Consider the following 27,801-nt stretch of genomic DNA (forward strand, 5'->3'; position numbering starts at 1 on the left):
AATTAGCTATCCATTGCAGACTGTTCTACTCTTTTTGATTGCAGGCAGTTGCCACCCAATTCATTTGCTGCTTGTACATCTGTTGAAAATAAATTGCTATCACTGCCAGTTAGAAAATGCCAAGTAAATATCCTCACATACTGTCACTCATTAAAAGACAGCAACAGGATTGTATTATTAAATGCTCAACTTCTGTCCTTTTTTTCTATATTTACTGTGCCTGCTATGAATAAACAACAAAACATTTAAACTATTTTAAATTGACTGTTTCTCTCCACTACAATAATAACTTACTGTACTGTGGTGGTTTCACTTTCAAAAAACTTTTATCCCCCCCACCCCAAAAAAGCTTGCTGCCGTCTCCAATTCACTGATGTCATCAAGGCCACTGAATACCAGTAGTTTTCTGGCCAATTCCCTTCTCAAACTGATATCACCATGACTGTCCTAAAAACCCACCCATGCTGTGATGTCACAGCTCCTTGGCCCTTCCACTACCCATACAAAAAGTAAAGGCTAGAACAAGAAAACAGTAAGAGTCTTCCTCTGTGTCAATCACAGCAGGTAACAGCTCAAATTACCCTTAGCACTTTGACAGCTAGGGAAGTTAGGTGTGAAGCAGGATAGGAGATGAGTCAAAGCATACAATTCAGGCTTCACAAAAGACTGCACTTTAGCCATTCTAAAAAGTACCAGCAGTAAAAAGCACTTTGAAAGTCTGTTCTGTGGCATTTTTACTGTCTGTGTTTTAAGTAATAATTGAATGGCATGAAATGTTACTTAAAGCTGACTAAAAGACAGCAGTGTTGTTCTTCTTCTTTTGGCTTTTTCCCGGTTAGGGGTCGCCACAGCGGAACTCCGGTCTGCTGATTGGCAGTAGATTTTTTACAGGTGCCAGCTCGACGCCTAACCTTCAAGAAAGGCACGCCCATTCTACGCATGTCTTTCAAATGCCACTCGACTGCGGGGAGGACATGCAGACTCCACACAAAAGGTGTTCCAGCTGAGAATCGAAAGGGAGAACCTCTTGCTGTGAAGCAACAACGCTACCACTGCATGACCACGGCTTTGTATGCATGTAAAATCAATGTAGTGACAGGAGCTTTAGGAAGAAAAAGGCCTGTGTGGTGCAATTTTTTTACAGACAAGCACTGCATTGCGAGATACCTAGGGGCAGACTAAACAATCAGAATTACTTCAAGATGGCAGACCCCCATATGGTCAGACTCAGAAATTACATATAAAAATATTTAACAACCTGTAAATAGTCCCAGAGTGATGTTAATATGTAGGAAACACCAAACCGTGATGAAATAAACATGGTTTTTGAGCCTGTGAGTGTGCTTCTCCTTTAATGACTACAAAAGCAGTCATGCTAATGCCCAAGTACACTAACCAACCAAAAAAGTAAACAAAATTAGTGCTATGTTACCCTCTAATACTTGCATATAGCACATCAGTATAAACTTGGGAGATTCGGCCAAATGCTGGCCTAGTTATTTTAGCAGCCAGTAAAAATAATGGTATTAAAACAGCATTATTATTAATAGCAGGTAGCATTTGAAACAGGTCTGAGTATATATTTATATTTGTTAACAAGGATGTAGCATTAACCATTATGGACCATGTTCAGGCTTAATCCTGGATATAAAAGTAAACAGAAATTATGACCCAATTTGTAAAATATGAAACTATGAAATGGCATCTTCCATAGGTGTGTTTTTGCTATATTTTAGCTTGCAAATGAGTTTACAGTCACCTAGATTTTTACAGACAATATAGCATACCTCTCAACCTGGAAACATCAAAAATTTGGATAAAGGCCCATGAAAAGTAGGTCCAACTGGCCAAAAACTGGAGACTGATTAACATAAAATTGCGTACATAATTATGTAACCCCATCCACTCCTGTGGAATTGTGGGATACCAACATTCAAATGCAAATTGAAGAACAGACAAAATATTAAACACAAAAGGCTAAAGACCAGCCCCAAAAATGGGTATAGTGACAACTGTTTTACACTAAACATACAATTAGTTTGTACAACTAGATTCAAATTTCAAACTGCGAAAAAAGATGCAAATCTCACTGGGGACTTGGTTACTGTAGGGCACCCACAGCAACAGTGATGAGGCATACTGTTTGCAACATCTACACTATTTCCAATGACTTCCGGCAATATGCCTGTTAATTGTCCTCGATTTTGCCTCATTTTTGGCCTGTCCCTTGTAAACATTTTTAATTCTCTAGTAAAATCAATGAAGACTACTGTCAATCAATAACGTCAGTCAGTTTTATAAAAAATTAAAAATTACACATTGATGCAATCTTGCAAAAAGAGCTACTCTATTAACCTTTAAAGTGAATTATGGTAACATTAAAATTGTTCTTGATTTTGGGTTTTGACACCTCCCCATTAATTTTTCAATTTGTCCAATATTCCTGAACAAAGTTGAGTTGAGATGTCCATATGTAGAGTAAAAAGAATTACAAATACTATGACAATATTAACAAAAGTATTACAAATAATAAAGCAGTACAGTAAAGACAAGACGTTTCAGGAAGGTGTTTAATAAAGGTTATGAGAGTCACAGCAGTATAAAGCTACTGACAGTACAGTATAAAGTAGCTGACAAAATAGTGAATGCATAAAGTTTATGAGAGCTCTGTAACCCATTTAAAATTAGTGACTCTTCACTATCCCTTGAGTATCAAATACTTCATATGCTCATAAACGTCTGTCCTCTGTGTAACTTACATGAACGTTTGAGGGTGAGCTGGTGGGGCCAAAGTTAACTTGTTAAATAATCATGTTATTAAGTTATGAAAGCATAACACATTTAATTGAAAGCGATTGGATAGAAAATATAAACCTTGTCCACTAGTTAAAAATTGCTATACATCAGTTTTATGATTCAGCTCACAACACTGCACACACTAGAAAGCTAGAATATATGCATAACCAATGCCACTGCGGCTTACCAACCGCTAACTACAAACTTACAGTTCCACAATAAGTACGTCAGATGGTGGGCAGTCCATTGATACCGAGCTACTAGCATGAGAACACTAACCTACAAGCATATCTAACACACAAATCATCTCACCTTGCCATCACACTTTCTATGAATCCTTTGACACCAACCATATGAACCAGACCTGATGGTAGGTAATCTTCTACATGGGAAGGCATTTCACAGTACGTCCACCATAGATGCCTCTAAATTATAATATTCTCTTGTTGGAGACAATTAAATGCAGGAATCCCTAAGGTGCCTCCTGAGTCTATGGCATTAGTCTATAAAAGGTCACTTTCTAAGTTATATAAACAAACAAACCAGCTAAAAAACAAAACAATACTTCAAATATTGGTATCTCCAGTGCTAGTCCTGGATTTACTCTTGTTATTAGCTAGCCTGTGTGATGATTGGTCATCTTGTCATAACAAATTAATGTATCTGGTAGTTGTTGAGAAACAGAAGCGGTTTTAAAGATGTACAACTCTTAACACATTTACAATTGCTAATTTTCAAGTATGTAAACTGAGCTAAGTGAAATGTAAGACCCTAACCATGCCCCATAAAAGTTTACCAAATCCAAATTGTCAGAAGATTAACTGTGTGTGTGTGTGTGTGTGTGTGTGTGTGTGTGTGTGTGTGTGTGTGTGTGTGTGTGTGTGTGTGTGTGTGTGTGTGTGTGTGTGTGTGTATATCTATAGTTAAAACCCCACCCAGTATACTTGACTCTAAACTATCACTCCCCAAGTGTATGTGCATAAAAAAATGAAAATGAAATCAGGATTTAAAGGGGACAATCTGGAATTCATGGCACCCTGCTATTTTGAGTCCCAAACCAGAAAAAGTTGAGAGGTATGCAACATAGTTTATAGCACTGTAAAAAAAGGGTAGAGGGGTCAGTAGCAAAATCAAGAAAATTATTTATATTTACAGAATGGAGAACACAAACAAATCTATTATGAATGTTTTGGAGTATGAGATAGCAGCTGTGGTGAAATACACGCCTACAGTAAAGGCTTTCACATTATGTAATTTTATAACACATGCAAGTAGCATCTTTGAATAGGATTTTTTGAGATTGGTCCTGAATATATGGTAGGAAGTAATTATTTTTAAGACAGTTAGCAAGGATTCCCAAGACTACTACTTCTTTTGGCTTTTTCCCAGTTAGGGGTCACAGATTCCCAAGAATGACATCCCAAAACTAAAAAATGTGTTCTGTACAGTATAATGTAGTTATGGGTACTTGGTAGAGTATTATGGAGGTTGGAAGTGATTAGAGTGTATAATTAGAGGCAGGTTGATATAAATTCCTTGCAAAGGACTGGACTGACAATATATTAACAATTTGAAGAGTGTATAGCAGCATTTCCCCTCAATATGTTAATGAGGACCAGTTGGCTTTCGCTAGGATATTGCAGTGGCTGTCTGATTTGGAGCAAAGGTGATGAATCAACATATACTAGCAAAAGTGATCTGTTGAGCTTGTGAGGCTCCTTTTGGGGGCTGATGGAAGTAGTGCTCCATGTGTAAGATCTTTGCTGCTCAGAAGAGCCATAGGTTTATTTTTGCTTTGATAACCTCTGTAAGACATTGAGAGATTAAGGTGCTCATCTACCTAGTTACCAAGATATCTGAAGTCTTTATGATTTATATGGGTATTTGATTATTGATGATTATTTATTTGCCAGTCTTAGGGTAAGGAAGAAAGATGTTTTGTTCCAGATATCATATATTTAGTTTTTTTAGGCATTTAAGATTACTATTTTGTTTGACAGCCACTTAAAGATTTGTAGACGGTCTTCTTATAGTAGTAGTTTGATTACTTTGGGTTTATAGATGAACATGCTTTCTGCATACAAGATCATCATTTGCTTAGGAAGATCAGTTGAGTTTGTGTTTATGAATAATGAAAGCAATATGGGAGAAAGGACTGATCCATATAACTGCAAAATTTCTGTCCTTTTGGAAATTTTTGAACTACTGGATGGCTTGTCTATTTACTCTTGCCCATATAAATAAGTTTCTTAGAGTGTAGTCAGTCATGTTAAAGGTCTTGGGATAATAAAAAGTGAGCCTGTGATGTTGCCTTTGTCCATATTCTGTTGCATAACATCTATGACCATGTAGAAAGACATTAATGTTCTTACCGAACAGAATCCATTCAAGTTGTGACATAGTGCTCTATGTTGATTGGTAGTTAAGTACCTGATAGCAGTTGACTTTTACAAGTATTCTCCAAGGGCATGTAGTACTGAGATTGGAGGGTAGTAATCAATGAAAGCTGGTTTGGGTATTTGTGGAAATGCTTTTATAATAACAAGTTTGGAGAATACTAGCATGGTATTTTGGAAAAAAGGAATTATAAGTGATTTTGAGGGATGCAGTAGGTGTTCTTTACAGAGGATGATAAACCAAAGATAAGGGTCATCCAAACCTGAGATGGCATCTTATGGTATTTTATCAATTATTTTTCCTATTTATTTTACTGTACATGTTTTAATGTAAAATGGAGGCACATAGGGTTGAGATCATGGTATTTGGACGCATTGTGACAGGTTAGAGTTGGGATGGAGGAAAGAGAGAAAATTCCTTGAGGAAGTCTTGCAGAAAGGTTACTTGTTGTAGGGTGAAATCCACTTTCTGTTAAGGAGCTTTTAAAGGGGCACTGACATGTAATCTGATTTACTAGGTTCCAGTGTTTTTTTTTTTTTGTTTTGTTTTTTTTTTAATCACAGGTGAACTTTTTAGGAGGCTTATATGTACATAACTTTATCCCATCAAGTGGCTTTTTGGGTTAAGTTTCTAAGGAATATAAATATTTGTTTGATTTCAAAGGATAGGGAAAGTTTCCAGTTTTCTCAAGTGTTACCCCTTAATTTAAATATGTGAACTTATTTAGTTATTTGTTTGTTTTGTTTAGCTTTATTTGGGCAATTTTTGGAAAGTGTTTTATTTTATAAGTTCAAACAACAACATGAGAAGGATGATGAGGCTCTTTATAATGTTGAGAATGTATGGCTGGGTGAATCTGGAGCAGTGAGATGCACACTGGGTATTGGTAACTATGGGATCTGGTAAGGTATTTTTTGTAATTTTCGAAATATTTCAATATGTTCATAGAACATGTGCCATCCGTAGGCTGGAAAGATAATCTGTTATAGCAGACTACATATGTCTCAGGGGGTTGACATTAAAGTCCCCTAAAATGATAATGTAGTCATTGGGAATAGCAGTTAGTGGAATTTGATTAAGTAGAAGTTTGAATCTGTCACGGTTGCTCGGAGAAGGGAGTTAAGCTAGAGTATTCAAAATTACATGTGAAAGTTGGAAAGATTCAGTTTAACTGATTGCTAGTTTTGGGTTTCTACCTTCAGTGAAGGTGTTGTGTATAAACTGATATATTTAGATTGTCTGTACTAATAAAAACACACCCCAGTTGTTTTCCTGGATGAGCACTGTGTGTGTCTGTAGAAGTATCTGGTAAATAATGATCAAGATCAGGTAAGTCATCTAAGAAAAACAAAACAGGTTGGGAGGGTGGCCTAATGGTTAAGGTGTTTGCCTTACAAACACAAGGTGCAGGGTTTGAGTCTCACAAGGGATAATTGGCTAGGCATAATATAGCTCGCAAGGGCAGTTAGCTTAATACTAATCTATGAACCTATGAAAAGGCAATGGGAAACAGCAGCAGTGCATACCAAAGAAAAATGTAGAACAAAAACACCAAAAATCAGGATAAAAACAGGTCTTTAAGACCTGGTTTTCTCCTGATTTTTGGTGTTTTTGTTCTATATTAGGTAAGTCATGTTTATTCCATGATTAAGACATTTACTCACTGGTGGGGTTATGGGTGATGAGGAAAGGAGCCAAGTTAACACTTCTACTTTATGTGTACACTGGATGCGGGATGGAGATGGTTGTACTGACTCGTTAGAGAGCCAGAGTTAGTTTCAGTGTAGCTTTCACAGAGTAGAATATGCATTAAAATAATGAAATGTAAAGTGCAGGAATTTATGCTTGACCTTTATGGATGTTGTTTTTTGGGAGAAGCTGGAATAAAAGTGAAGAGGCCTTATATATGGTAAATACAATGGTAAAGCTTGTAGGTGTGCTTATTTGTTGAAGAGCTGGAGAAGTCTACAAAGTTGTGTTTAGGGCATTTGTGGGAAGAGAGCAGTGCTTTTAATGGGTCTAGTTTATTTTCTTGTTGCCTCCTATTAGCCTGTGGAGTGTTTTGTAAGCTGATGTGTCAGCTACTGCATTCAACAAAAGATATCTGTTGGACACAAATTAAATTGAAATGCGACAAAAGTACCTTCGGCAGAACTGCATAAAGAGACATACGAAACATTAAAATAAAATGGTGCTAATTAGCTCAAAAGCCACTCTAGCTATGAAGACAAGTATAGGTTAAATAAAACATAGAAACTAATCACATTTCTTATCAACTCTTCCACCAAATACTGCAAACTCAGTTTGATCAGAAGGGATGAAATCAGTAATATGTTATTTTTTTAACTACATCAACAGTACAATTAATAAGCAGGTGAGTGACCACTCAGTTGTACTTGCAGAAGAAAATTGTGCAAAGTTCACAATAAGTAAACCTATAGTTCAGAGATATACTGAGACATGGGGACATGTACCTTATATCACTACAACAGCTTGAACAATGTAGTAACAAACAACAGACAACACCCATTTTGACCTCCAATATGCTTACCTTGGCCTTCATTTACACCATTGAATGAAGGCAGTTTTTCATCTAATTCCCTGAAAAGAACTTTTTTCTGTCTTTATTGAGCATTGTGGAAAAGTAGTAATTTCCATGTAGAAATATAATGTAAAAGGAGAAATTCTTTGGCTACTTCTTTTGATGGAGAACTAACACTTCTAAGGCACCAACTATAACACTGACTAGTGAAAAGTGTTAAACTGTATGCAAGCAAACAATGATATAAGTTACAATAAGTAAAAGTACTCTTCAGCTTCAAGAGTACTTTATTCTTCTGCAGCATGTACAACTTGCAGTTTGACAGAATATATGAAAATAATCAGATCACGCAACTGTATAAAATATGCCTTACAAGACTTCTGATTAAACTCATAAAAGAGGCAAATGTGACTACAATATAAAATCTCTTACCTGACTTCTGAGCTTTTCTAGTACAATCAGTGACTCGTGGCACAGGAAATCCATCCACTCTATCTGACCCTTCTTGTCAGGGTCAAGGGCAGAGAACTGCAGCAAGGCTTGTTCCTCCTGCTCCTCACTCATCTGCTTCTCAAACAGCTGTTTGTGCACTTGGTGTTTATAGTGCAAGAAATCATCTGATGTCAGATACGACTCTAAGGGAGAATGGCGGTAAAATGGTAATGAGTTGATCTTGATTAAATTAAAAACACCAACATAAGACATCACCTGTGCAGTTCAAAATAGTATCTGTGGATCATCTGTAATCTGTCTCGTATCTATGGCTGTAATTCAACAAACATGCAAGTGTGTTAATAAATAGGACAATACATATGCATCCCTTTATTTGCACTATTTTATTTGAAATGGGTTTTATCAGACTTGTAATTTTCAAGTGCCTTATGGTCTACATTCCAAACAATGAACATCTTGATAACTTAATCCTCTCCTTTCCATCCATAGTGCAACCATAGCAAATACTAAGCCATGGCAACAATGCAGTTCTAATCGGAAGCTGCTTGTAAGTCGCAATAACCGCTCTGGCTTCTACACCTAGGTAACTGTGGTGTGAGCATGATCTAGTATCCCTGCAAAATGGTACAAGGCAGAGATATATTTTAGCTGTTAATGTTTGTTCATGTCTTCTATCAGTCAACATCAAACATGCCCCATATCTAAGAAAATTATATTTACTATCTGCTGGAAAACCCATTTACAATATATGTATGGGTTTAAATTATTTTCTAGTTAAGGATAGTGTTCTGTAGTTCATACATATGTTTTTGATGCTTAATGACCTAGGTCAGCTGACCAAAGTAATGTACTAATGGCATTAAAGGAAAAGAAAAAAAAAACTTTTACAGACTGCACTTTACAAGATAAAAAAAGCCACAATTTTGTAAGCGCAAAGTCCCCATCCACATGGAGGAAGCTGTACCCCTTCAAACTGCTACTTAATATAAATAGCTCTAAAGTCTGATAAGAGGGATCCCCCAATATAAATTCATCCACCAAAGTGTGTTTTGGTCAATTGTGCATTATTATGCAATTAGTCCCTAGTTCACAGAATCACCCCCCCCCCAAAAAAAAAAAATAAATCTTGCATTCGTATCAACTTATCTAAAAGAAGGCAAGAGAAAAAAGAAAAGTGGAATATTCTCCAAGACCAGAGAAAAATGGTTTGCATTTTATATGGTTTTGCTATGTGAAGTTGAGCAATTCACCCTAAAAATATCCTGGAGGTGGCTTAGGGGACACTTTATAAGGACATTGCTTTCAAGTCACTCTTCAAAACAGAAACCTATGTGCAGTGGGCTTACTCAGTTAACAAATGTAGGAAGTGTTCTGGATGTTTAAAGAAAAAGAAGCATCTGGAAATTAAGGAGGTCAGTGTTCAAATCTTCATAATTTTCTTCATTTTTTAGCACTTGTGTTAGTGAGGTTGCAGTGGTAGCAAGCTGAGCACAGAAGACCAGACTTCCCAATTCCCAGCAACCATCTCCGGTTTATATTGTGGGATGTCCAGGTGTTCCCAGACTAGCTGAGAGATATTATCCCTTAAGTGTATCCTGGGTCTGCTAAAAGACCTCTGCCTAGTTGGCTGTGCCTCATACACTTCAGCAGGTGGCATTCAGAGGGCATCGCTATGAAGTGTCCCCTAAGCCACCTTCAGGAGATTTTCTACTGTGCTTCTAAAAACCCTATCCTATCTCTCAAACTCCAGTTCACAAAAAAGGCAGACAGGTTGTACAGTTGTACATGCCACCAAGGGAAAGGCAAAAAAAAACAAAAATTGGGGAGTCAGTCATTATCTCTTTAAAGCCAAAGCATTTTCAATTGAAGTCTGTGACTCTGTTAATCATTCATTGAATAAGGACAGATGGAAAGGCTTATGGAGAGATTTGGTAAGAAGATTTACTTCCTGAAACACTGATGTAAAGAATGTAACCTGGTTAACTCACACAAATCAGTATCAGCTTTGCATTCTTTGATCACCCTTAAAAAGACGCTTACTAGAACTTCTAAACACGTTTTATAGTGTTTCAACAACCTCACTATAATGCAAAATTCCAAGAAATGTAATACCCCCTGTTCAGAAAATCAGCTTTCAGGGAATTAACAGGAGGAATTCTAGAGTAGAAATATATCTTCTCCAGGACTAGAACAGAGATAACAAAACTCTTTCTTTATATTTTCTTGTTTCCTACTGTAACAGGAAACTACTTTTCAGGGCAGTATACATGTTTTCTTGTGGTTGCATACATGTTTTTACAGTGCTATACATGTTTTCTTGTATTCTCAGTAGTGATTATGCAAGTCTTCATATGATTAAACACAATGTTCAGTGAAACAATTTGTTCAACAAGTCAGTGGATCATAGGGCATTAATAATTCCTTCTGACTCATCTGGCTATGCAAAGTGGTTCATTTTCTATTCTTGTCATTACAAGGGACTTGGTTATTTACAGAAATCATAACTTTATATCAATACCAAAGAGAACAAATTGTGTGCAGGATACACAATGTTCATCATATTGGTCACCGTCGCAGTAGCCTTAACTATATGGATTAAATCTGCCAATGATATAACAGCCTTCCAGCTTCCAAAGCTTCAGGGCATCTTCCATGGACCCAAACTGTCAGACAGCTTGAGCTAAGCTGAGTAAAATAGAAGTTTGGGCACCAAGCCCTTCACAGCTTTTCTGCTGCCGAAGAGTACACTCCTTTAACAAGAGCACTCTTCTTTCCTGTCAGTTTAAAAGTTGTATAAAACAGCTGAAAAACTTTTTTTTTCTGTAGAGAAATGTATTTTGTTTTTTGAGTGTCTGGCAAAGTGTTTTAAAGTGTTTTTACTGTGTTTTTCTGTGAAAAAGTGACTTTTAAAACAGTGTAGTTTTTACCAACATTTGTTGCTTCTCTTCCATGGGAAAGAGGCACCATTTGTAGCTAGACCATGGAATAAACTACCAGCCCCATGGTTGATCCTTCTTCCAGCTACAGAAAAAAAATCAGGCCCATAGTTTGCCCTTTTTCCAGCCACAGAAAGAAAAAGTTAACAGCCTTTGCCATCACAGTAGGCTAGCAATTTGTCTCAGCTGCAGGTGGGTGACTCTGCTGTGGGTATTTGTTGCACATCAGACCACTCATCTTTTACCCTGGATCCCTCTGGGTAGCACCTACAGCCACTTTGGAGTGGTGGTTAGCCACATCCCCTGCAGCTATTGTGGTCCCTTCAGTTGGCAATGGAGAACCACTTTTGTCAGCAGTAGGAGAAAGAACAGGGAAGGTTTCCCTGTTGTGTCAGAATGCTGTGCCCATCCCTGGGGAAGGTGCTACTGTCAGTAGTAACATGGTTGTCCCATTTTTCCCATCAAGTAGAAGCATAAAACTAAGCATATATCTACTCCCTATCAAATTTCCTTAGACAGGCGTTGTTTACGGAGTCTGACTCAGGGTTTAATTCAGACTATTGATCCTTTTTGTAAAGTAGTTTCTGGTAAAAGAAAGAGGGATGCTTCTTTTTCTGAAGAGATTCAACATTCCGAATATGAAAAGGAAGATGAAGGTGCAGATATAGGGTTTTCTCCTTTGACTTCTGATTCAGAGTCAGATGAGAGCTTAGGTTCTGATTCTCCCTGTGGTGGTTTCTCTTTCTCTGAAACTATTGCTAGAAATGTGCCACTGCTTTTGGTAGGAGAACATTAAGGATTTTCAGTCCCTCAGAAAATAATTTTGACTTGTTACAGAATGCATTTCTGGAAAATAGGCTGGATGAAGTTATTTAGTCTTTTAAGTTGTTATACACAATTCCTTAACCTGGCCCAGCAGCTACAGCCTTAGTTGATCCCACTGCTGCTAATCACTTGGCTAATTCCAATCCTACTCTTTCTAAGAACAGGAAAATTATGTATGGTAAAAAAAGTGTATACTTCTGCAACTTTGATTTTCAAAATTTTAAATTGTCAGGCTCATCTGTAAAAGTTTGTTCTGACTAATTGTAAAAGTATGCGAAATGTTTTATCTGCAGTTTCTTCTTGTGAAGAAAAATCTGCTTAAAATAATTTAGTTTGTTCTGCATACATGACTACACATTGTTTACAGTGTGTGTATGACTCTGTTGATACTTCTTCCAGGGCTATGGCCACTGGTGCTGTTTTAAGGAGATTTCCATGGCTGTATTCTCAGAACCCCTTTGATGATGTTAAAAATGACATTTTAAATTCCCCTTTGGATATAGATTTAGTTTTTGGCCTGTCTGTTGCAGACGTGGTCAAAAAGTGTGATGAAAGGAATAAGCTGATCCAGGGGAACCTCTGATTTTTCAGCCCTTGGTTTCCAAATTTTCTAAGGGATTCTCTAACTCCTCATCCAGTTTTGGCAAAAAGCAGAATAATCAGTCTCAACAAAATACAAGTAAGATAAAATGTTGGGGGGGGGGGGTTCCAAAAAGAAGCATTGACTCTCCCAAGGAATGTCTGAATAACAATTCAGAGACCTTCTGACCTCTTCCCACCCTGGCCCATTTTTTTGCTTCCAGAAAGTCTGAATCTCCGTTGTTTTCTTTGGCAACAGATAGCTTCAGACAAATGGGTTCTGTAGATAATTCATCAAGGTTACAGATGCCACTCGGAGGAAATCTCTCCTTTCTAGAAGGTTGTTCCTAATCCAGCTCAGACTATTTTGTTTTCACTTCTTTCAAGTTTCCAGTTAACACTATACTTAAAAGATGCTTATGATCACATCCCTGTTCATCCAGACTTCAGATGTTTCTTAATGTTTTGTTTGCTTGGACCACCTTATCAGTTCTCTGCCTTAGCCTTTGAACTATCGACTGTGGAGTCTAGCTCCAGCTATAGCTCATTGCAGGCTACAGGTTATCCACATTTTCTATATTTAGATGTCTGTTTAGCTTTGCAGTGTTTTTCAAAGTATCAGGAATCTGTCTCTCTTGGGTGAGAGATCTCCTACATAAGCTGGGATTCCAAAAGAACATTCAAAAGTCTTTCTTGACTCCTAAAGACAGGTATGAGTTCCTGGGATGTTAACTAGACATCTCAGTTCAAAGAGCTTTTCTTCCACAGTAAAAATAAATCTATATCTAGGTCTATTTCACAGGTTTTCCACTCAAAATGTTATCACTGTGAGAGGAATACCTTAGGATTTTGGGTCTCTTGGTTTCTATGATTCTAATGATACCCCCTGCCAAGACTCCACATGAGAATGATTCAGTGGTATCTAAAGTGGCTTTGATCCCAGCATCAACACCCTTTTTCTTTTTGAATCCCAGTGATAGGGTTCCAAACCAGTCAGTGACCAAAAATGCATTGGACTTTGCTTGGGAGAGGTTGAGGAGGGATAAAAGTACAGGTTGCATGGGACACCAAGGAGAGGTGCAAGTGCCTGATCAGGCCACTCAATTATGTGAATCATATTTGGTCCCTGGGACCTGTTCAGATTGTTACAGACAATACTACCATCATTTGGTACATCAACAAGCAGAGGGAACTAAGTCATACTCCATTTGCAGACTAGCTATGTTGGCTTGAGATATAGCTTCATAGCACAGTCTCACTCTATAGGCACCCTACATTGTGATGAGAAAAACTGTGTGGCAGACAAGCTGAGCTGGACAAAGGCAGATCTTAACTAATGGAAGCTAGATCATGGACTCTTCCAAGATTTGATCCATCTGTGGGAAGTTCCTCAAGTAGACCTCTTTGTCTCCTCCCTGAACAACCAACTTGCAAGATTCTGTTGTAGGACTCCATGCAAGAAGGCCCTGAAGACAGATGCCTTTTCTTTTCTTTTCCTTGGACAGGAATGTTTCTGCATTATTTTCCAATCTTTCCACTAATATGCAGGGTATTTCTAAAGATTCAGAGGGAATCCCCTAAGACTATTTTGGTGACTCCCTTCTGGCCTATTCAACCATTGTTCTCCATTCATTTGGAAATGATCAGCAAGAATTATCATAAGCTTCCTCACAGACTGGATCTACTCTACTCACACAAAAACAGTGATGTTTGATACACACCAGCATCAACCAACTTCAGCTGACTGCCTGGATTACTGAGGATTTGCAGCAGATACTAATGTAGGCAAGAAAGCCTGCTACTAGAAAATCGTGTGTTAGCAAATGTAGCAAATGGAAAAGGTTTTCTAGCCGGAGCCAGCAACATAATCAGCACCCATTCGGGTCTAGTTGTTTTCTGGTTTTACGCTATTTGTGTGTTAATATCCTATGTCCTTTCTTATTCCTTTTGTCAAGGTTCATTTATTGGCCATTTCAACATGTCTAGTTATGAAACCTCCACTTTCAATGCAGTCTCATGTCAAAATGTTTTTTAAAGGGGGTTTGCACAAGAGGTTTCCAAGTAAACTAGTGGTTCCTCCTTGGAATCTTAGTTTTGTGTTAAAGATGCTAACATTTGCTCCATTTGAACCATCCAAACTGGCTGACTTTAGGTTCTTAACATGGAAAACAGTTTTATTGATTGCTCTGACCCCTGCAAGAAGAGTATCTGAGTTGCAAGCTCTTATTGTGAGTCAGCCATATCTCATTTTCCACAAGGACATGGCTTCTTTGAGAACTAATCCTTCTTTTATGCCTAAAGTTATATCCAAGATTACTTAAGTCAAACTATGCATCTTCCCATTTTATTTCCTGAAGCTAAAAATGGTGGAGAAAGGATAGTCTATACCTTGGATGTCCTCAGACAACTCTGGTACTATCTTGACAGAACTAAATCTTTTAGATCTTCGGGTCAGTTCTTCCTTTCTTATGCAGGTAATAATAATGGGTAACCTGTGCCAAAACAGACTATTTACAAATGGCTGTCTAAGGCTATTTTCTACTCCAGGCATGGTCAGGCCCCACTCTACCTGGGTCTTGGGTTCATCCATAGCTTTTTAGAAAGGTTGGATTCTAGAAGTATTCTAGAAGCTGATGCTTGGTCCTGTGTACATAATTTTACAAAGCATAGTATGGTTGATTCCAAAAGAAGGAATCCAGTTTACTTCATCTTTTGTACATATTTTTACATAGCACATTGAGGGTGATTCCTTCTGTAGGTCCAGATCAGGCTTTGCTAGGATCATTTTCCATGGGCTCTTGGCCTCTGCTCCTTCCACCTCCTAAATGTTGTAAGCTAGGGTAATCTTCCCATATAGCTGATGCTACTGCATATTATCAATATGATAATATAGTACAGTTGTGTCAGTAACCATAATAGTAGATTTTCAAATGATCAGTTCTGCTGTAGCCACTCCATCCCTCCAGCCCCCTTGTTTTTTGATGTGTGTTTTTTATGTACCATTTGACTTGCGGATATGCAGCATTTCCAATAAAGCAGGGTCAAAGATTGCCTTATATGCACAGCATAGATCACCTCTGAGTAGTCTGTATGAAACAGAATAAAGTGACAGTGATTTCAGATGATCCACGCAGGACAGATGCTGAAGACCTTGAACTTTGAATACAACTGGTAAGCTATACAGTTGCTGTTCTGTGTAATTGCTGCTGCTTTATTTTGCTTTTGTGCATTTGCTGTTGTTTTGACAAACTTGTTTGTCTTACTGTGGAGCTTTTTTCCCCGGGCCTCTGCTGAAAAAGGACATGTGTTCAGTCAGACTTTCCTGGTAAACAAATGTTAAATATATAAATAAATAAATAAATTTGCCTTGTGAGGAACATTTGTGGTCTCTCAAATTGCTGCATGTACTGGAAAAGGTACACACCAAAAGGGGTGTTGTATTCAATTATTGGCCTGATGAGGGAAGAGTACAGAGAGGTTATAACTTCTTTTTTCTCTGGATGCAATGCCCTTACCTACGAGATGACCAGTACAGAATGCTCTTCTTATCACCATGGAGAAATGGTGATCAAAGGAAAAGCTGCTATCAATCTGTGTGTCCAGGTCTCTCATCACTGAATGCGTGCTTATGGTGTTGTGTTGTTATTGATGTGGTAGTTAGCAGGAATATTGCATTTACTGAAAGCGATGATAATACATTTTTGCATTAATTTTAAGGCCATGAATTAGGCAGGAAACAGAAGTTCTACTTAAAATGCGATACTTGCCTTTCCATTGAGTGAGTAGGTAACAGGTTGAGTACCTCCAAGTTGCCAGCTGTAGCCCAAGAGAGCTAAATTGCTACCAATGCATTCTAGCAAGGCTCAGAGGCAGATACCTGTTTCAAAACTGCACAGGCTGTCCTGTACCAAGAAAACATTATGGTAGATGCTCACTAAGCAACTAAAACATTGACATTATTGGTACAAGCAGTGCATAAAGGGTGCCAATGCCAGACAGCAAACTGAAATGCAGAGAACTGCCATTACCACTGAGCAACAACAAAAAAAGATAGAGTAGAATAAATAAATTATTCCCTTGTATGGGACACAAAGAATAGAACTTTAATCCCAATCTCATAGAATTAAGGTAGAACTTGAGGACCTTGAGATCTGGAGCAGGCAAAATAACTTTAGTTACTGGGTTACTGGCAGGGGAAAATGAAATAACCCACTGGGGTTTGTTTGAAAGGAGCTGGTAAGCTTATTCTGAACAAGGATCCTGTTATGGAGTGGGTTGACATGATCTCTACAACATTTAAGCTATCATATATATCCAGTTCTCCATTATACATTTCCCAGACTATAACTTTAGAAAGAACGTACAAGGGAGGGAAACCTACTGCTCCTAGAGTGTAGACTACAGGGTGGGTATAAATTTCAGGAGGGAAGAAATCTCTACCTGGAAAGAATCACACTTTTTGGGGGCTCAGGAAGTAGTCCTCAAAAGGACTTTTCAGTAGATGATTCGTATTGTAGCTGTCCTGAGGTGTCCTTATAGTTGTAGCCCTGAGGAGGGCTGTTGTAGTCCAGATGTGGACTTTTGTAGCCCTGAGGAGGGCTGTTGTAGTCCTGTAGAGGACTGTTGAAGCTCTGAAGAGGGCTGTTGTGTTGGTTAGAGCTGAAGTGGTCATTACAAGGGCTGCCCTAGGTACCCTGTCAGATCAGATCTCAGTAGTTGCTCCCTTATGTACGGCTGGGCTCCTGCAGATGTGGTCTGCAGGTTCTTAGAAGAAACTTAGTGGTCTGTGTGGCCTTACAGAGGAACCTGGAGGGTATCCTAGTAAGCCAGACCTATTGCAGTTGCCCTTTGACCAGCCTTACAGAGGAACCTGGAGGGTATCCTAGTAAGCCAAACCTATTACAGTCACCCTTAGACCGGGTTGGGTTTCCGTGGGTTCTTATAAGAACCTTTGTGGTCCCTTGCAGGGCCTGAGCTCTTTTAGTACTGTTAGTCCTTGCCCGCCTGAGATGGTGGGCAGTCGGCATGCAAGGCGTTCATTTGTTCTAAAAGAAGACACCAGAGGCAGTAGCGTTTGATTTGTGTTTCTTTATTTCTGTCCTTGCAGGTCACAGTTCCAATCTTCCTCCTAGCGTTGCTCTGAGTGAGAATCTAGCATGCATACAGTTACTGCTCTTTTTATACACTAAATGGGTGGGCATGTTTTGGAGACTATAACTTTAGGGAAATTGTATCACAGAGGTGCTGGCAAACAGTTTAGAATCACTGACCACAATTACTCAGTTTGCGTAAGACAGAAATCCTTGGTGCCATTTATTCACAAGCTGCAGCAAATTGGGATTTCATGCCAGCTTAAATTCCCAACCTCACTGTTTATCGGTTATGCAGGACAGACAACATCGTTTGACATCCCTGAGGAAGTAGATGCCTTCTTTCAACTATGTAGGCACAAAGGGCAGACGTCACGACATATGAATGGGGGCAGAAAATAGACATAGATCTGAAATCATGGGAAATAAGAGAAGAGGCAGGCTTTGTATTTACTTTCAACTAAATCACTGTTGAGTAAAAAAACTGAGACCTACGCCTGTACTAAAGCTGGTAACATTGCCATCCCCACCAAAGGAATAGTTGAAACAGGTACTTTTTCATCCTAGTGTTGCCACACATAGGTTCAAAGGTGTTTACTAAGCTAGCAACCACAAGGGCCTTTCTAAGCCTAGCCATGCATCCCAAATTTCTGACAACTTCTAGTACCCTTGATAAGTGTAAGCAGAGGTTTGGGAGATGAAACATTTACAAGTAAAAGTCTGGGAGGTGAACCCTTTACAGGTTGCCCGTGTCCATTAGAGACATAGGTGCCAGGCCAGGGATGAATTTCCTGTTCCCCATCCAGTTGTCCAAGTTAGATTTGAATTGGGTTAGAGAGGAACTCTGCATCATATGGATGGGGAGGCTACTCCAGAGAAGGGGTGGTCTCTGGGCTACATACCTGTCTCTCCAGCAGGTCCTGTTTCTGTCACAGGCACCTTTAGAATGGGTAATTCTGGTGCTGTTTGTTTTGCCGATATGCAGGAGGTCTATCAGAGTGGGGTCTGACGATGCCCTGTATGCCAGGCATAGAGCTCCCCAAAACAATCTGTAGGATACAGAATACAGAGATAGGGCCTTGAGGTGGTCTGTATAGGACATTTTACTTATGCCCTGTATTCTTTTAGTGAAGACCTCTGTGGACGTTCCATTTGTTGGATATGCCTGTTTAGGTATATACCAAAGGGGGCACTGTACTCAATGACAGGTCTGATTAATGCTGAATATAGTGGAATTGTAGGTATTCCCCACTCACTGAATTATTGGAGGAGGACAGGTTAACTTTCATTATACTGGCTGGAAACCATGCTCACAAACCTGGAGCAGTTAGAAAAGAACCAGGTTAAAGCTGATGTGGCATGTGCTATAGTTTCAACAGCAAGTGGTCCAGTAACTCCTTCATGTGGCAAAGTGCCTCTCTTCATTGTACTGTTCTTATATACCTCCTAGTATACTGCAGATAGGAGTGGAATTGGTGCTTGTTGCTTGACTGGCAGAGTTTCTTAGTTAGGTACTGTTTTGTCTGTTGATTTAAATATCCTACCAGCTATTGAAATAACATGGATGAAGGGAGTGAGAAAAATGTTTTTGATCAACTGCTGTTCAGCTGCTTTATAAGTGTGATGAGTCAGAGGCCAGTTTTTTTCAGTAGTGACTAAGCCTGACTGCAAGATGAACAAGTTGAAGGGAATGTTGTAGAGGACCAATACATCTCTGTTATACTTTAACTGCCAACAGGCAAAGCTCACCTGCATAGGCTGTTTCTGCTCACAGATACTTAGTGACTTTTTTTCTTTTTCTGTATTTACAGAATTGTCTCTACTGGTATAAAACATTGTTCTTTGAGTTTTTTTTCTCTCTACAGATACAATGTATGACTTGCAGCTTTTAAACACATCTTCTGGTGCCCCTTTAACATGGAGTTTAGGTCATCTATACAGTAAAAGGGTAGTTGCAACTAGGGTTGTTTCATGGAATATTGGAGGTCTTCTTTCTTCAATGAAACAGACAGCTTGTATTAATTATATTCAAAGAATGAAAGCTAAGGTTATCTTCTTGCAGGAGACTAAGTTGCAGAACAAATATTGACTTTTCATAAAAACATGGAAATGTTGGGGGGTGTCAATTTGTACATCTTTGGCTGAATGTCAGATTACTACTTGAATGCCAAATGACTATTCTGGTGCATTAAAAGCTACAGTGGGAAAAAGGGAAAGTGTGAAATGAGTAAGAATGGTAACATGGGTGATGGAAAGGCATTTACAAGAAAAAGTGTTAATTATTTAAGGAATATATATGGTTAAAACTCTAAAATGTATACCATTTGAGGAAAAGATTCAAAATATGATCGGATAGATTCCATGAAACATGAGAGTGGGCATCTGGAAATGCAGTATAGGTAAGAAGGGAAGGATATGCAGGCAGTTAGTGAGCAAACAGTACAGCTTAAGATGGAGTGTAAGCCATTGCAGTTAGTGATATTCACATCACATGGGAAAGATGGAAGCTTTATAATTTGCCTAAGGGCATTAAAGTCACCAAAACGGATTGTGAGCAGACATAAGGGGAGGAAAGGAGAAAGAGGTATTTTAGTTATGAGGGATATGCATGGTAATTTACCCTAGGATTCCTATGAGAAAAATACACACTGCCTAGTTATACCACAAAGCTCAATACCAGGGATAGGCCAGGAAACAGGAGAGGCATGGTCATAACTTCTTGAGTCAAATGAACTCAATGAAGACAGATTAAACAGAGAGAGAGAGAGTGAGAGAGACAATCAGTCTTTTGTCACAAAGGATGCTATAGCAGGTATAAACAGACTTCCAAACGGGAAACTCCAGACCTAGATGGGATCCCTGCAGAATTTTACAAGTTATCTAAGATGGTGCTTGCCAATTCACTTCTTATTTTATGATAAGCGGCAGACCAAAAAGGAAGGTTTCACCTGGAAGATCAGATTAGCATTTATAGTGTTAATACTTAAATACACAAGGAGAAATACCTGTCCTGGCAGATTTTAGGCTGGTTTCACTGCTGCAGATGGAAATTAAATTTTACACAAAAATTCTAGCCAGGCTTTATAAATTGTTATAGGGGAAACTAATTCATCAGACGTAACAAGGTTTTGTTAAAGGTGGGCAAGGAGGTCCAGAATTCGTTTGGTTGTGGCTTAATATAGACCAAGTAGCCCACACTAAATTTGTTGATACTTCCATGGAGGCCTTATTTATATACTTTCAAAACACCTTTGGCTCCATACAGTGGTCCTTTCTTTGGGAGGTTAAAGGGGCTTTTGGCATCCATGACTTGTTTTTGGATAGGTGGAGGCTGACATTTGTAGAACTTGAATCACAATAAATTATGGGACTCTTTCAGATGTCTTTTGATGCAAAGGGGAAGTAGACATCCCTAGGGATGCTTTTATAGCAGGTATTGTACTTTTTTCACCTGTCCACTGCATTATACTGTATGAAAGGAAGGAGCATTTCTTTGTAAACCTTACCTCACCGAGAACATAACACAGATTCACTTCCTACTTGGATTAAGAGCCAATGAGATAGCCAATATCAGTACAGGTCTGACCCTTTATAAGTATAAATCATTATTTTATAGTCATCAAGGATGTCCCTACTTAGTTTGGATCTGGCAGACGTTAAGGCAAAGTTTTAAACTGCATGTCAGTTTGGAGGTGGACCTATCATTGCGTAAAGGCTGGGCATCAAACATTATACAAAACAGAATGGTCTCAATCTTTGTTAGTTCAGTTAAGCATTTGCAAGACAGTGGTAGACTGCACATTCAGGTAAGAAGGTTAGTCTTTAGCAGTCTTTCCTTGTGCATAGGTCAGCTGCCTCAAAATGGTCAGTATCACTCAGCTGCCTCAAAATGGTCAGTATCACCTCTTCAGGTATATATAGCACTTCCACACGTAGAATGATGCACTATGGTATGATGGGTAGGTTTATTAGAAGCAGAACATAGCTATAAATGTAGAAACCTGTATATGAGGCTTCTAAGGCTTGACAAAATTATATAAAGTAAAACTAGTTTCTCTCATAGCAATAACATGTATTTGATAGAAAAAAATATATATAATTTGGTAAAACTGTTTTCAAACTGTTTTATATCATAGTAGCAATGTGATATTTTTAGAACACAGCATCTGCAAGTACAAGAAAAGAAATATGCAGTAAACAAATATGACTAGCTTAACGGAATGTGCTAGTGTGAAACAAAAAGTATTATACTTCTGAATGTTTTTATAACAAATGGTATTAACAATAGAGGCTTGTTGAAATATTATAAACAGTTGAATGTATACAGATATTCAAGAGAATGAACTTGCTAAAGGAAAATGGCTAACACAGCAGAAAAATGTTACGGACCATCATATCAATGAAATAACATTTTTGGCCTGCTGAGAACTGTTTCTCTCTGGATGAGATAAGAATGCAGACAAAGAATGCTTCAATACAGGAAAAGAATGTTGCATCAAGGACAAACTAGATAAAAGTGGCTGTGAAAGACTTTCTGGTGGAGATTTTGTAATCTGAGTCAGCTGAGGAAGTGCAGTGTATCGGACAGTGATCTGTGTTATAAAGAAAATGCTATAATCTCACAGTAGTGCTTGGTCGGCTTATTTCAATAAACTTTTTAAATATATGAATATACAATTGTACAGTTAGTCTGTGTACCTGCTGATAATTCATTTTAGCAGTGGCATGCCAGACTTAATTCAGACCATTTTAAATATTTGTAAAAGTACTGTGACAAGCACTAGTTAATATTTTGTTGGCGCCATCCTCCATATAGTCAGTATTGAACAGCTCAACAGTGTCAGGAACTTTCAAGTGGGTTAAACCGAAATTTCATCTTTGCATCTGCTCTGACACGTTCACCAGCATTTTTGACAGGCAGGCAGTTTCCTGTTTGCAGTTTTGGTCTACAGCCTGATCACCTGTTAGCCATTTCTGAAAATGGTAAGCCTCTTTCTGAAATAACATGGATACCATCAAAGATATAAGTGCTGAATGTACGCATTGTATGCCAAAAGACTTAAACCACACTCCTGATAAAGTTTGGACATTATTATGTCAGTGGTATATATAAGCCAGTAGTGATGTTAAATGTAATACAGCATTCTTTGGTATAAATAGATGTGAGAAAGTTTATATGTGTAAATGGATTCATTGTTTTGATCAGTATGTTCAACTGTATAAAAGTCAAGTTAAATGTGTTAACTGTAAAAACAGATATCCTTGTTTTTGTTTAACATCATTAAACTGTGTTACAGCAACTGTCAGTAAAGACTATGCAGGACAAGTCAAAATTGTCAGATGAAGTCAAAAATCATTTTGTAATGACAGTTTCTACCTTTTATACAGAATTCCAGTTATTTTAGATCATGCTAAATGTTTACAGGTTGTAGAGACAGCTGAAATGTTTCAGACCTACTGCTTGCTTTTGGATGCGTTTTAAGATAAGGAATTATTACATAAACAGCTGGATGATAAGTTGACTGAGCTTAAGGAAAAACACATGCAAATGTTAAAGAAACATGAAATGCAGGTTAAGAAGTATATGCAGAAAGTCTTAGACATTTTGACTAGGGCTGATATTGCTATACATGCGACTATGGATACACAAGAAAATATGGGTGGGGACACTGACATTAAGCTTTTACACATGAGTTACAGGATCCACATCAGAAACTTTTGAATGCCATGGCAAAGGAAGCAGAATTATACATTACGATACGGGAATGACAGAAACAGCTGCAGGAATATACAGTTGTACATGCAGATTTGCAGAGATACACTTCAGAACATGTTAATTCAGGTAACATTAATGCTCCAAATGTGCAGGTAGTGACAGGTTCTCCAGGTGATCTCTACCAGCAGTCTTGTTTGTTACCAACCATTCCTCATTGGAATGGCAAGAAAGGTATTTTTTACAATATGTTAACATTTGACGTTTGGCTTTCATATACAGCTGGCAATGTATGGAATGATCCACTACAAAGATGTTTTATGGTATTTATTTCAAAGTGTTACATAACTTTCATTGTTTCTAATGAATGCAGGCTTAACTCTAAGTTACACAGAGTGAGAACTATACTGTTGGCATATTTACATGGTCATGAAGTTGTTAGAGTATTTTAATATTCCAGTTTCTGACAGGATGCTACAACAGGCAGAGCATTTTAAATTGGCTTTTCAGATCATTTACAGATTAGATAACAAGGAAATGAATGACCCATACATCCAAAAGAGGCTAATACATGTGTTTTGGAACAAGTAAAAGGAGTACCAGGTGACATTAAGTGCATTTATGAGGAAACTGCTGCCACATTAGAGCAATGTATTTCATAAGCTAATGACAGGGAGAGTAATGAGTGACAATGGAGATATTTCTAAGCATAACATTTTTTCTCTTGGCACTGATGAAGATAGGTTTGAAATAATAGGCATAGTAGGACATGATGGAAGTACAGGAAGGTGGGGGATGAGAACAGGGATGTACTGAGAGCAGCATCAGCCCCTCCAGCTATGGGAAGCTCTGATAATAGACAAGAGTGCGTGTTTTTTCTGTAAAATAACTGAACATATCAAGCAGAACTCTGTATACTACAGAAATGAAAACATTGGCAGATAGAGAAAGGAGTGTTTGCAAGGGACTCTGAAGAAACAAGTCAGGAAGGAAAGACAAAAGCAAAAGTTGCAGGATGCTAACATAGAGGGTCAAAGTGAGCTGAGTGTTAATCAACAGTGCATGACAATACAAGTAGCCTAGTAGAGAGCAAGGGAAACAGGGCAGTGCCCCTGACAGATGAACAAAGAGATATCTGGAATACTATAGAGAAAGAGTTTCAGACCTTAACAGCAGAAACAAAAAAACACTGTGGGAAGTTAAATGCTCCGATTACAGTGGGAGTTGCAATGGATTACATTACAGTAACAGATTTAGCAAATGGATTTTTTCCAGTACCACTTCAGAAAAGGGAATGGCAAAGGTTTGCTTTCATGAATGGCAAAGGTTTGCTTTCACCTTTGGAAATAAACAGTATATCATAACTAAATTACCTTAAGGTTTTCAGAACAGTCCTGTCATTTTTCATCAGATAGTAGGGACAATCCTACAGGATGTGAGTAAAGATAGCAAGGTTATTAATTATAGTGATGGCATATATCACAGCTGAGAAAAGTTGTGAGACAGTTGCAAGAGACAGGGTTCAAAGTAAAAGAAGACAAAATACAGTGTTTGTCACAAGAAGTAAAATTTCTACAAACCATTATCAGACTGACAGGGAGGATTCTTTGTCAGGAAAGGGTGGGGGCATTCTGAAATTCTCAGAGACTTTGACAATTTCAGATTTGCCTACAGTCATGGGAATCAGACAAACCAATTATGGTTAAGTCAGCAGGATACATGTCAACACAGAGGACTGAGCTAGAGGCTGTAAAATATGTTTTGCAGCATTTATATCCAGTAAATATTTACAGTGACAGCATTTACGTAGTAAATTCTCTGAGACTACATGGAACAGTGACTGGTGTGATTGGTTAAATGGGTTATTTTCAGAATGGTGGAAAGCAATTATCACAGTTTTAGTTGCTATAGCAGCCAATATTTTGTTGATCATAATAATGTGCATGTGTGTTAAACTTTATATTAAAAAGACTATCAATCATATATCTATTGTAACTAATATGTCATAAATAAAGTAACATAACCAACGGAGACATGATTTTCTGTAAAATTCAAAGTTTAATTTAAATTTTAATTGAAAACTTTTTGGTTTTCAAAATAAAAAGGGGGAATTAATAAAAATGGTTTCCTTCATAGAAATAACATGTATTTGATAGAAAAAGTATATATCTATCTATATATATATATATATATATATATATATATATATATATATATACACACACACACATACATATATATATATATATATATATATATATATATATATATATAAAAGTTTGGTAGAACTGCTTTTAAAACTGATTTTTATCATAGTAACAGTATTATATTTTTAGAACACAGCATCTGCAAGTACAAAAAAGAAATATGCAGTAAACAGATATGATTAGCCTAACAGAATGTGCTTGTGTGGAATAAAATATATTATACTTCTGAATGTTTTTGTACACTGCGGTGGTGGTGCTACGGTAGCGTTGTCGCCTCATAGCAAGACATTGTCCCGTTCGATTCTCAGCTAGAGTGTCTTCTGTGTGGAGGCATACGTGAATGGGGCATGCCTTCTTTGAAGGTTGGGCATCAGGGTTGGTAACCCGCTACTTAAAAATCCACCACCAGTCATTAGCGGACCGGAGTTCCGCTGTGGCGACCCCTAACCAGGAAAAGCCGAAAGAAACAAACAAACATGCTTCTGAATGTTTTTGTAATAAATGGCATTAACAACAGAGGTATGTTGAAATATTATAAACATATGAATGGATACAAATATTCAAAAGAATTAGCTTGCTAAAGGAAAATTGTTAACATATCATAAAGAAGTTACAGACTATCCTATCAATGAAAGAACATTTTTGGCCTGCTGAGAACTGGTTTTCTATGGATGAGATAAGAATGCTGACAAAGAATGTTTCAATACAGGAAAATAATGTTTCATCAAGGACAAACTAGAAAAAAGTGTCTCTGAAAGACTTTCTGGTAGACATTTTGTAATCTGAGTCAGCTGAGGAAGTGCAGTGTATCTGACAGTGATCTGTGTTATAAAGAAAATGTTATAATTTCACAATAGTGCTTGTTCGGCTTATTTCAATAAACATTTTAAATATAAGAATATGCAGTTGTACAGTTAGTCTGTGTACCTGCTGATAATTCATTTTAACAACACTGACTGTCTCACACCAAAGAAATAAAGTTATTTAATAAGTGACGGCAGAGACCCACAAGTTCCATTTTATTAAATCTCCTTCTAGTGCACAATCTGTAACAGTCTTCTATGGAAGGGGCATAAAACAACTATGCTGAAATTATAATAGCAAAAAGCTACCCCTGAATGTTAGCAAAGTTAAAGGAACCATTAAAAACATGAAATATAATGGAACCGTAATCAAGGACAGAGTTCTAGTTCACTTCGTCTTTCAAACCAAAAGGAACCACTGTATTAAAGTGTAAAATAAGACAGATTTCTTCATATCTTAAAATATGCTTGACACTGACATCCATTGTATAAATATTCAAGTACCTATAAACTACTCTAGCCTTTATATTAAATAAAAAAGCAAAGCCACCAAAGGAAGCCACAACCAGACATTTTATTAGATTAGCACTTTTGTTACTAAAAGTGAATAGGACATACCAAATGACAGAATCTGCAGGTATGGTAATGCAGGGCAAAACCATGAAAAAATTAAAAAAATACTAGCCAGCACACAAGGGTGAGATCAACCAACGTACTCTTTAATGGAGTAGAAGCAAGACAAACTGGTTTCGGCTGTTAAACCAAAGCCTTTTCAGTGTCAAGTAAAATAATCACCAATACCACAAATAAATATTAGCCACAATCAGGCATCCCATAGATTCATAGGTTCATAGGTTCATACAAGGCTATCTGCCCTAGGGCATTTATAAGCCTAGCCAGAGTGTGTTTGGCTTTCACCACCCATTTTAAATTAATTTTGCTATGCCCTCTTTCGAGGTTAGTATACTGTGCCTCTGTCTAACAGTGACACAGAAGTGATACCCGGGGTAAACCTACGATCTCCCATCCACTCATCAAGATTCCTCTTGAAGAGAGTCAATAAGGGACTCTGCCTAACCTAGACTGTGATTTTATTCCAGAGTGAAGGGAACCTCTGGGTTATGAATCTGTCCCTCCAGCATGTCCTATTTATTTCAGTGCTGAGGTTCAAGTCTCTCGAGCACGTGGCTCGATGGGATTTGGATTTTCTGAGGTGCAGCTTGTCCATTAATTCCGGGTTGGACATGGCTTTATACGTCAGGCAGAGATCGCCTCTGAGCAGGCGGTATGCCACTGAGTAGAGCTGGAGTTTCTTTAACCGGGCAGCATATGACATCTGTTTGAGCCCTTTCATCCTCTTGGTGAGGTACTTTTGGGGTCTTTCCAGTTGCTGCAGGTGTCTGGTAAGGTACCTCCCAAAAGGGGCATTGTACTCAATTATGGGCCTGATGAGGGATGAG

The 27,801-nt window shown here is 38.0% G+C and overlaps 1 protein-coding gene across 2 annotated transcripts in view; it reads right to left on the minus strand.

Annotated features, from left to right (window-relative positions):
* The window catches only part of PHF24 (PHD finger protein 24), a 1,962,240-nt gene that overhangs the window by 367,904 nt on the left and 1,566,535 nt on the right, over positions 1–27,801 (minus strand). For both annotated transcript variants that reach the window (XM_044077480.1, XM_044077487.1), the window contains one exon: positions 8,168–8,370. In XM_044077480.1, coding sequence (XP_043933415.1) covers positions 8,168–8,370 — 203 coding nt within the window. The remainder of the gene's footprint in view (positions 1–8,167; positions 8,371–27,801) is intronic.

Source organism: Protopterus annectens, chromosome 1.part1, assembly GCF_019279795.1.
Source record: "Protopterus annectens isolate FY-2018-M chromosome 1.part1, PAN1.0, whole genome shotgun sequence".
NCBI lineage: Eukaryota > Metazoa > Chordata > Ceratodontiformes > Protopteridae > Protopterus > Protopterus annectens.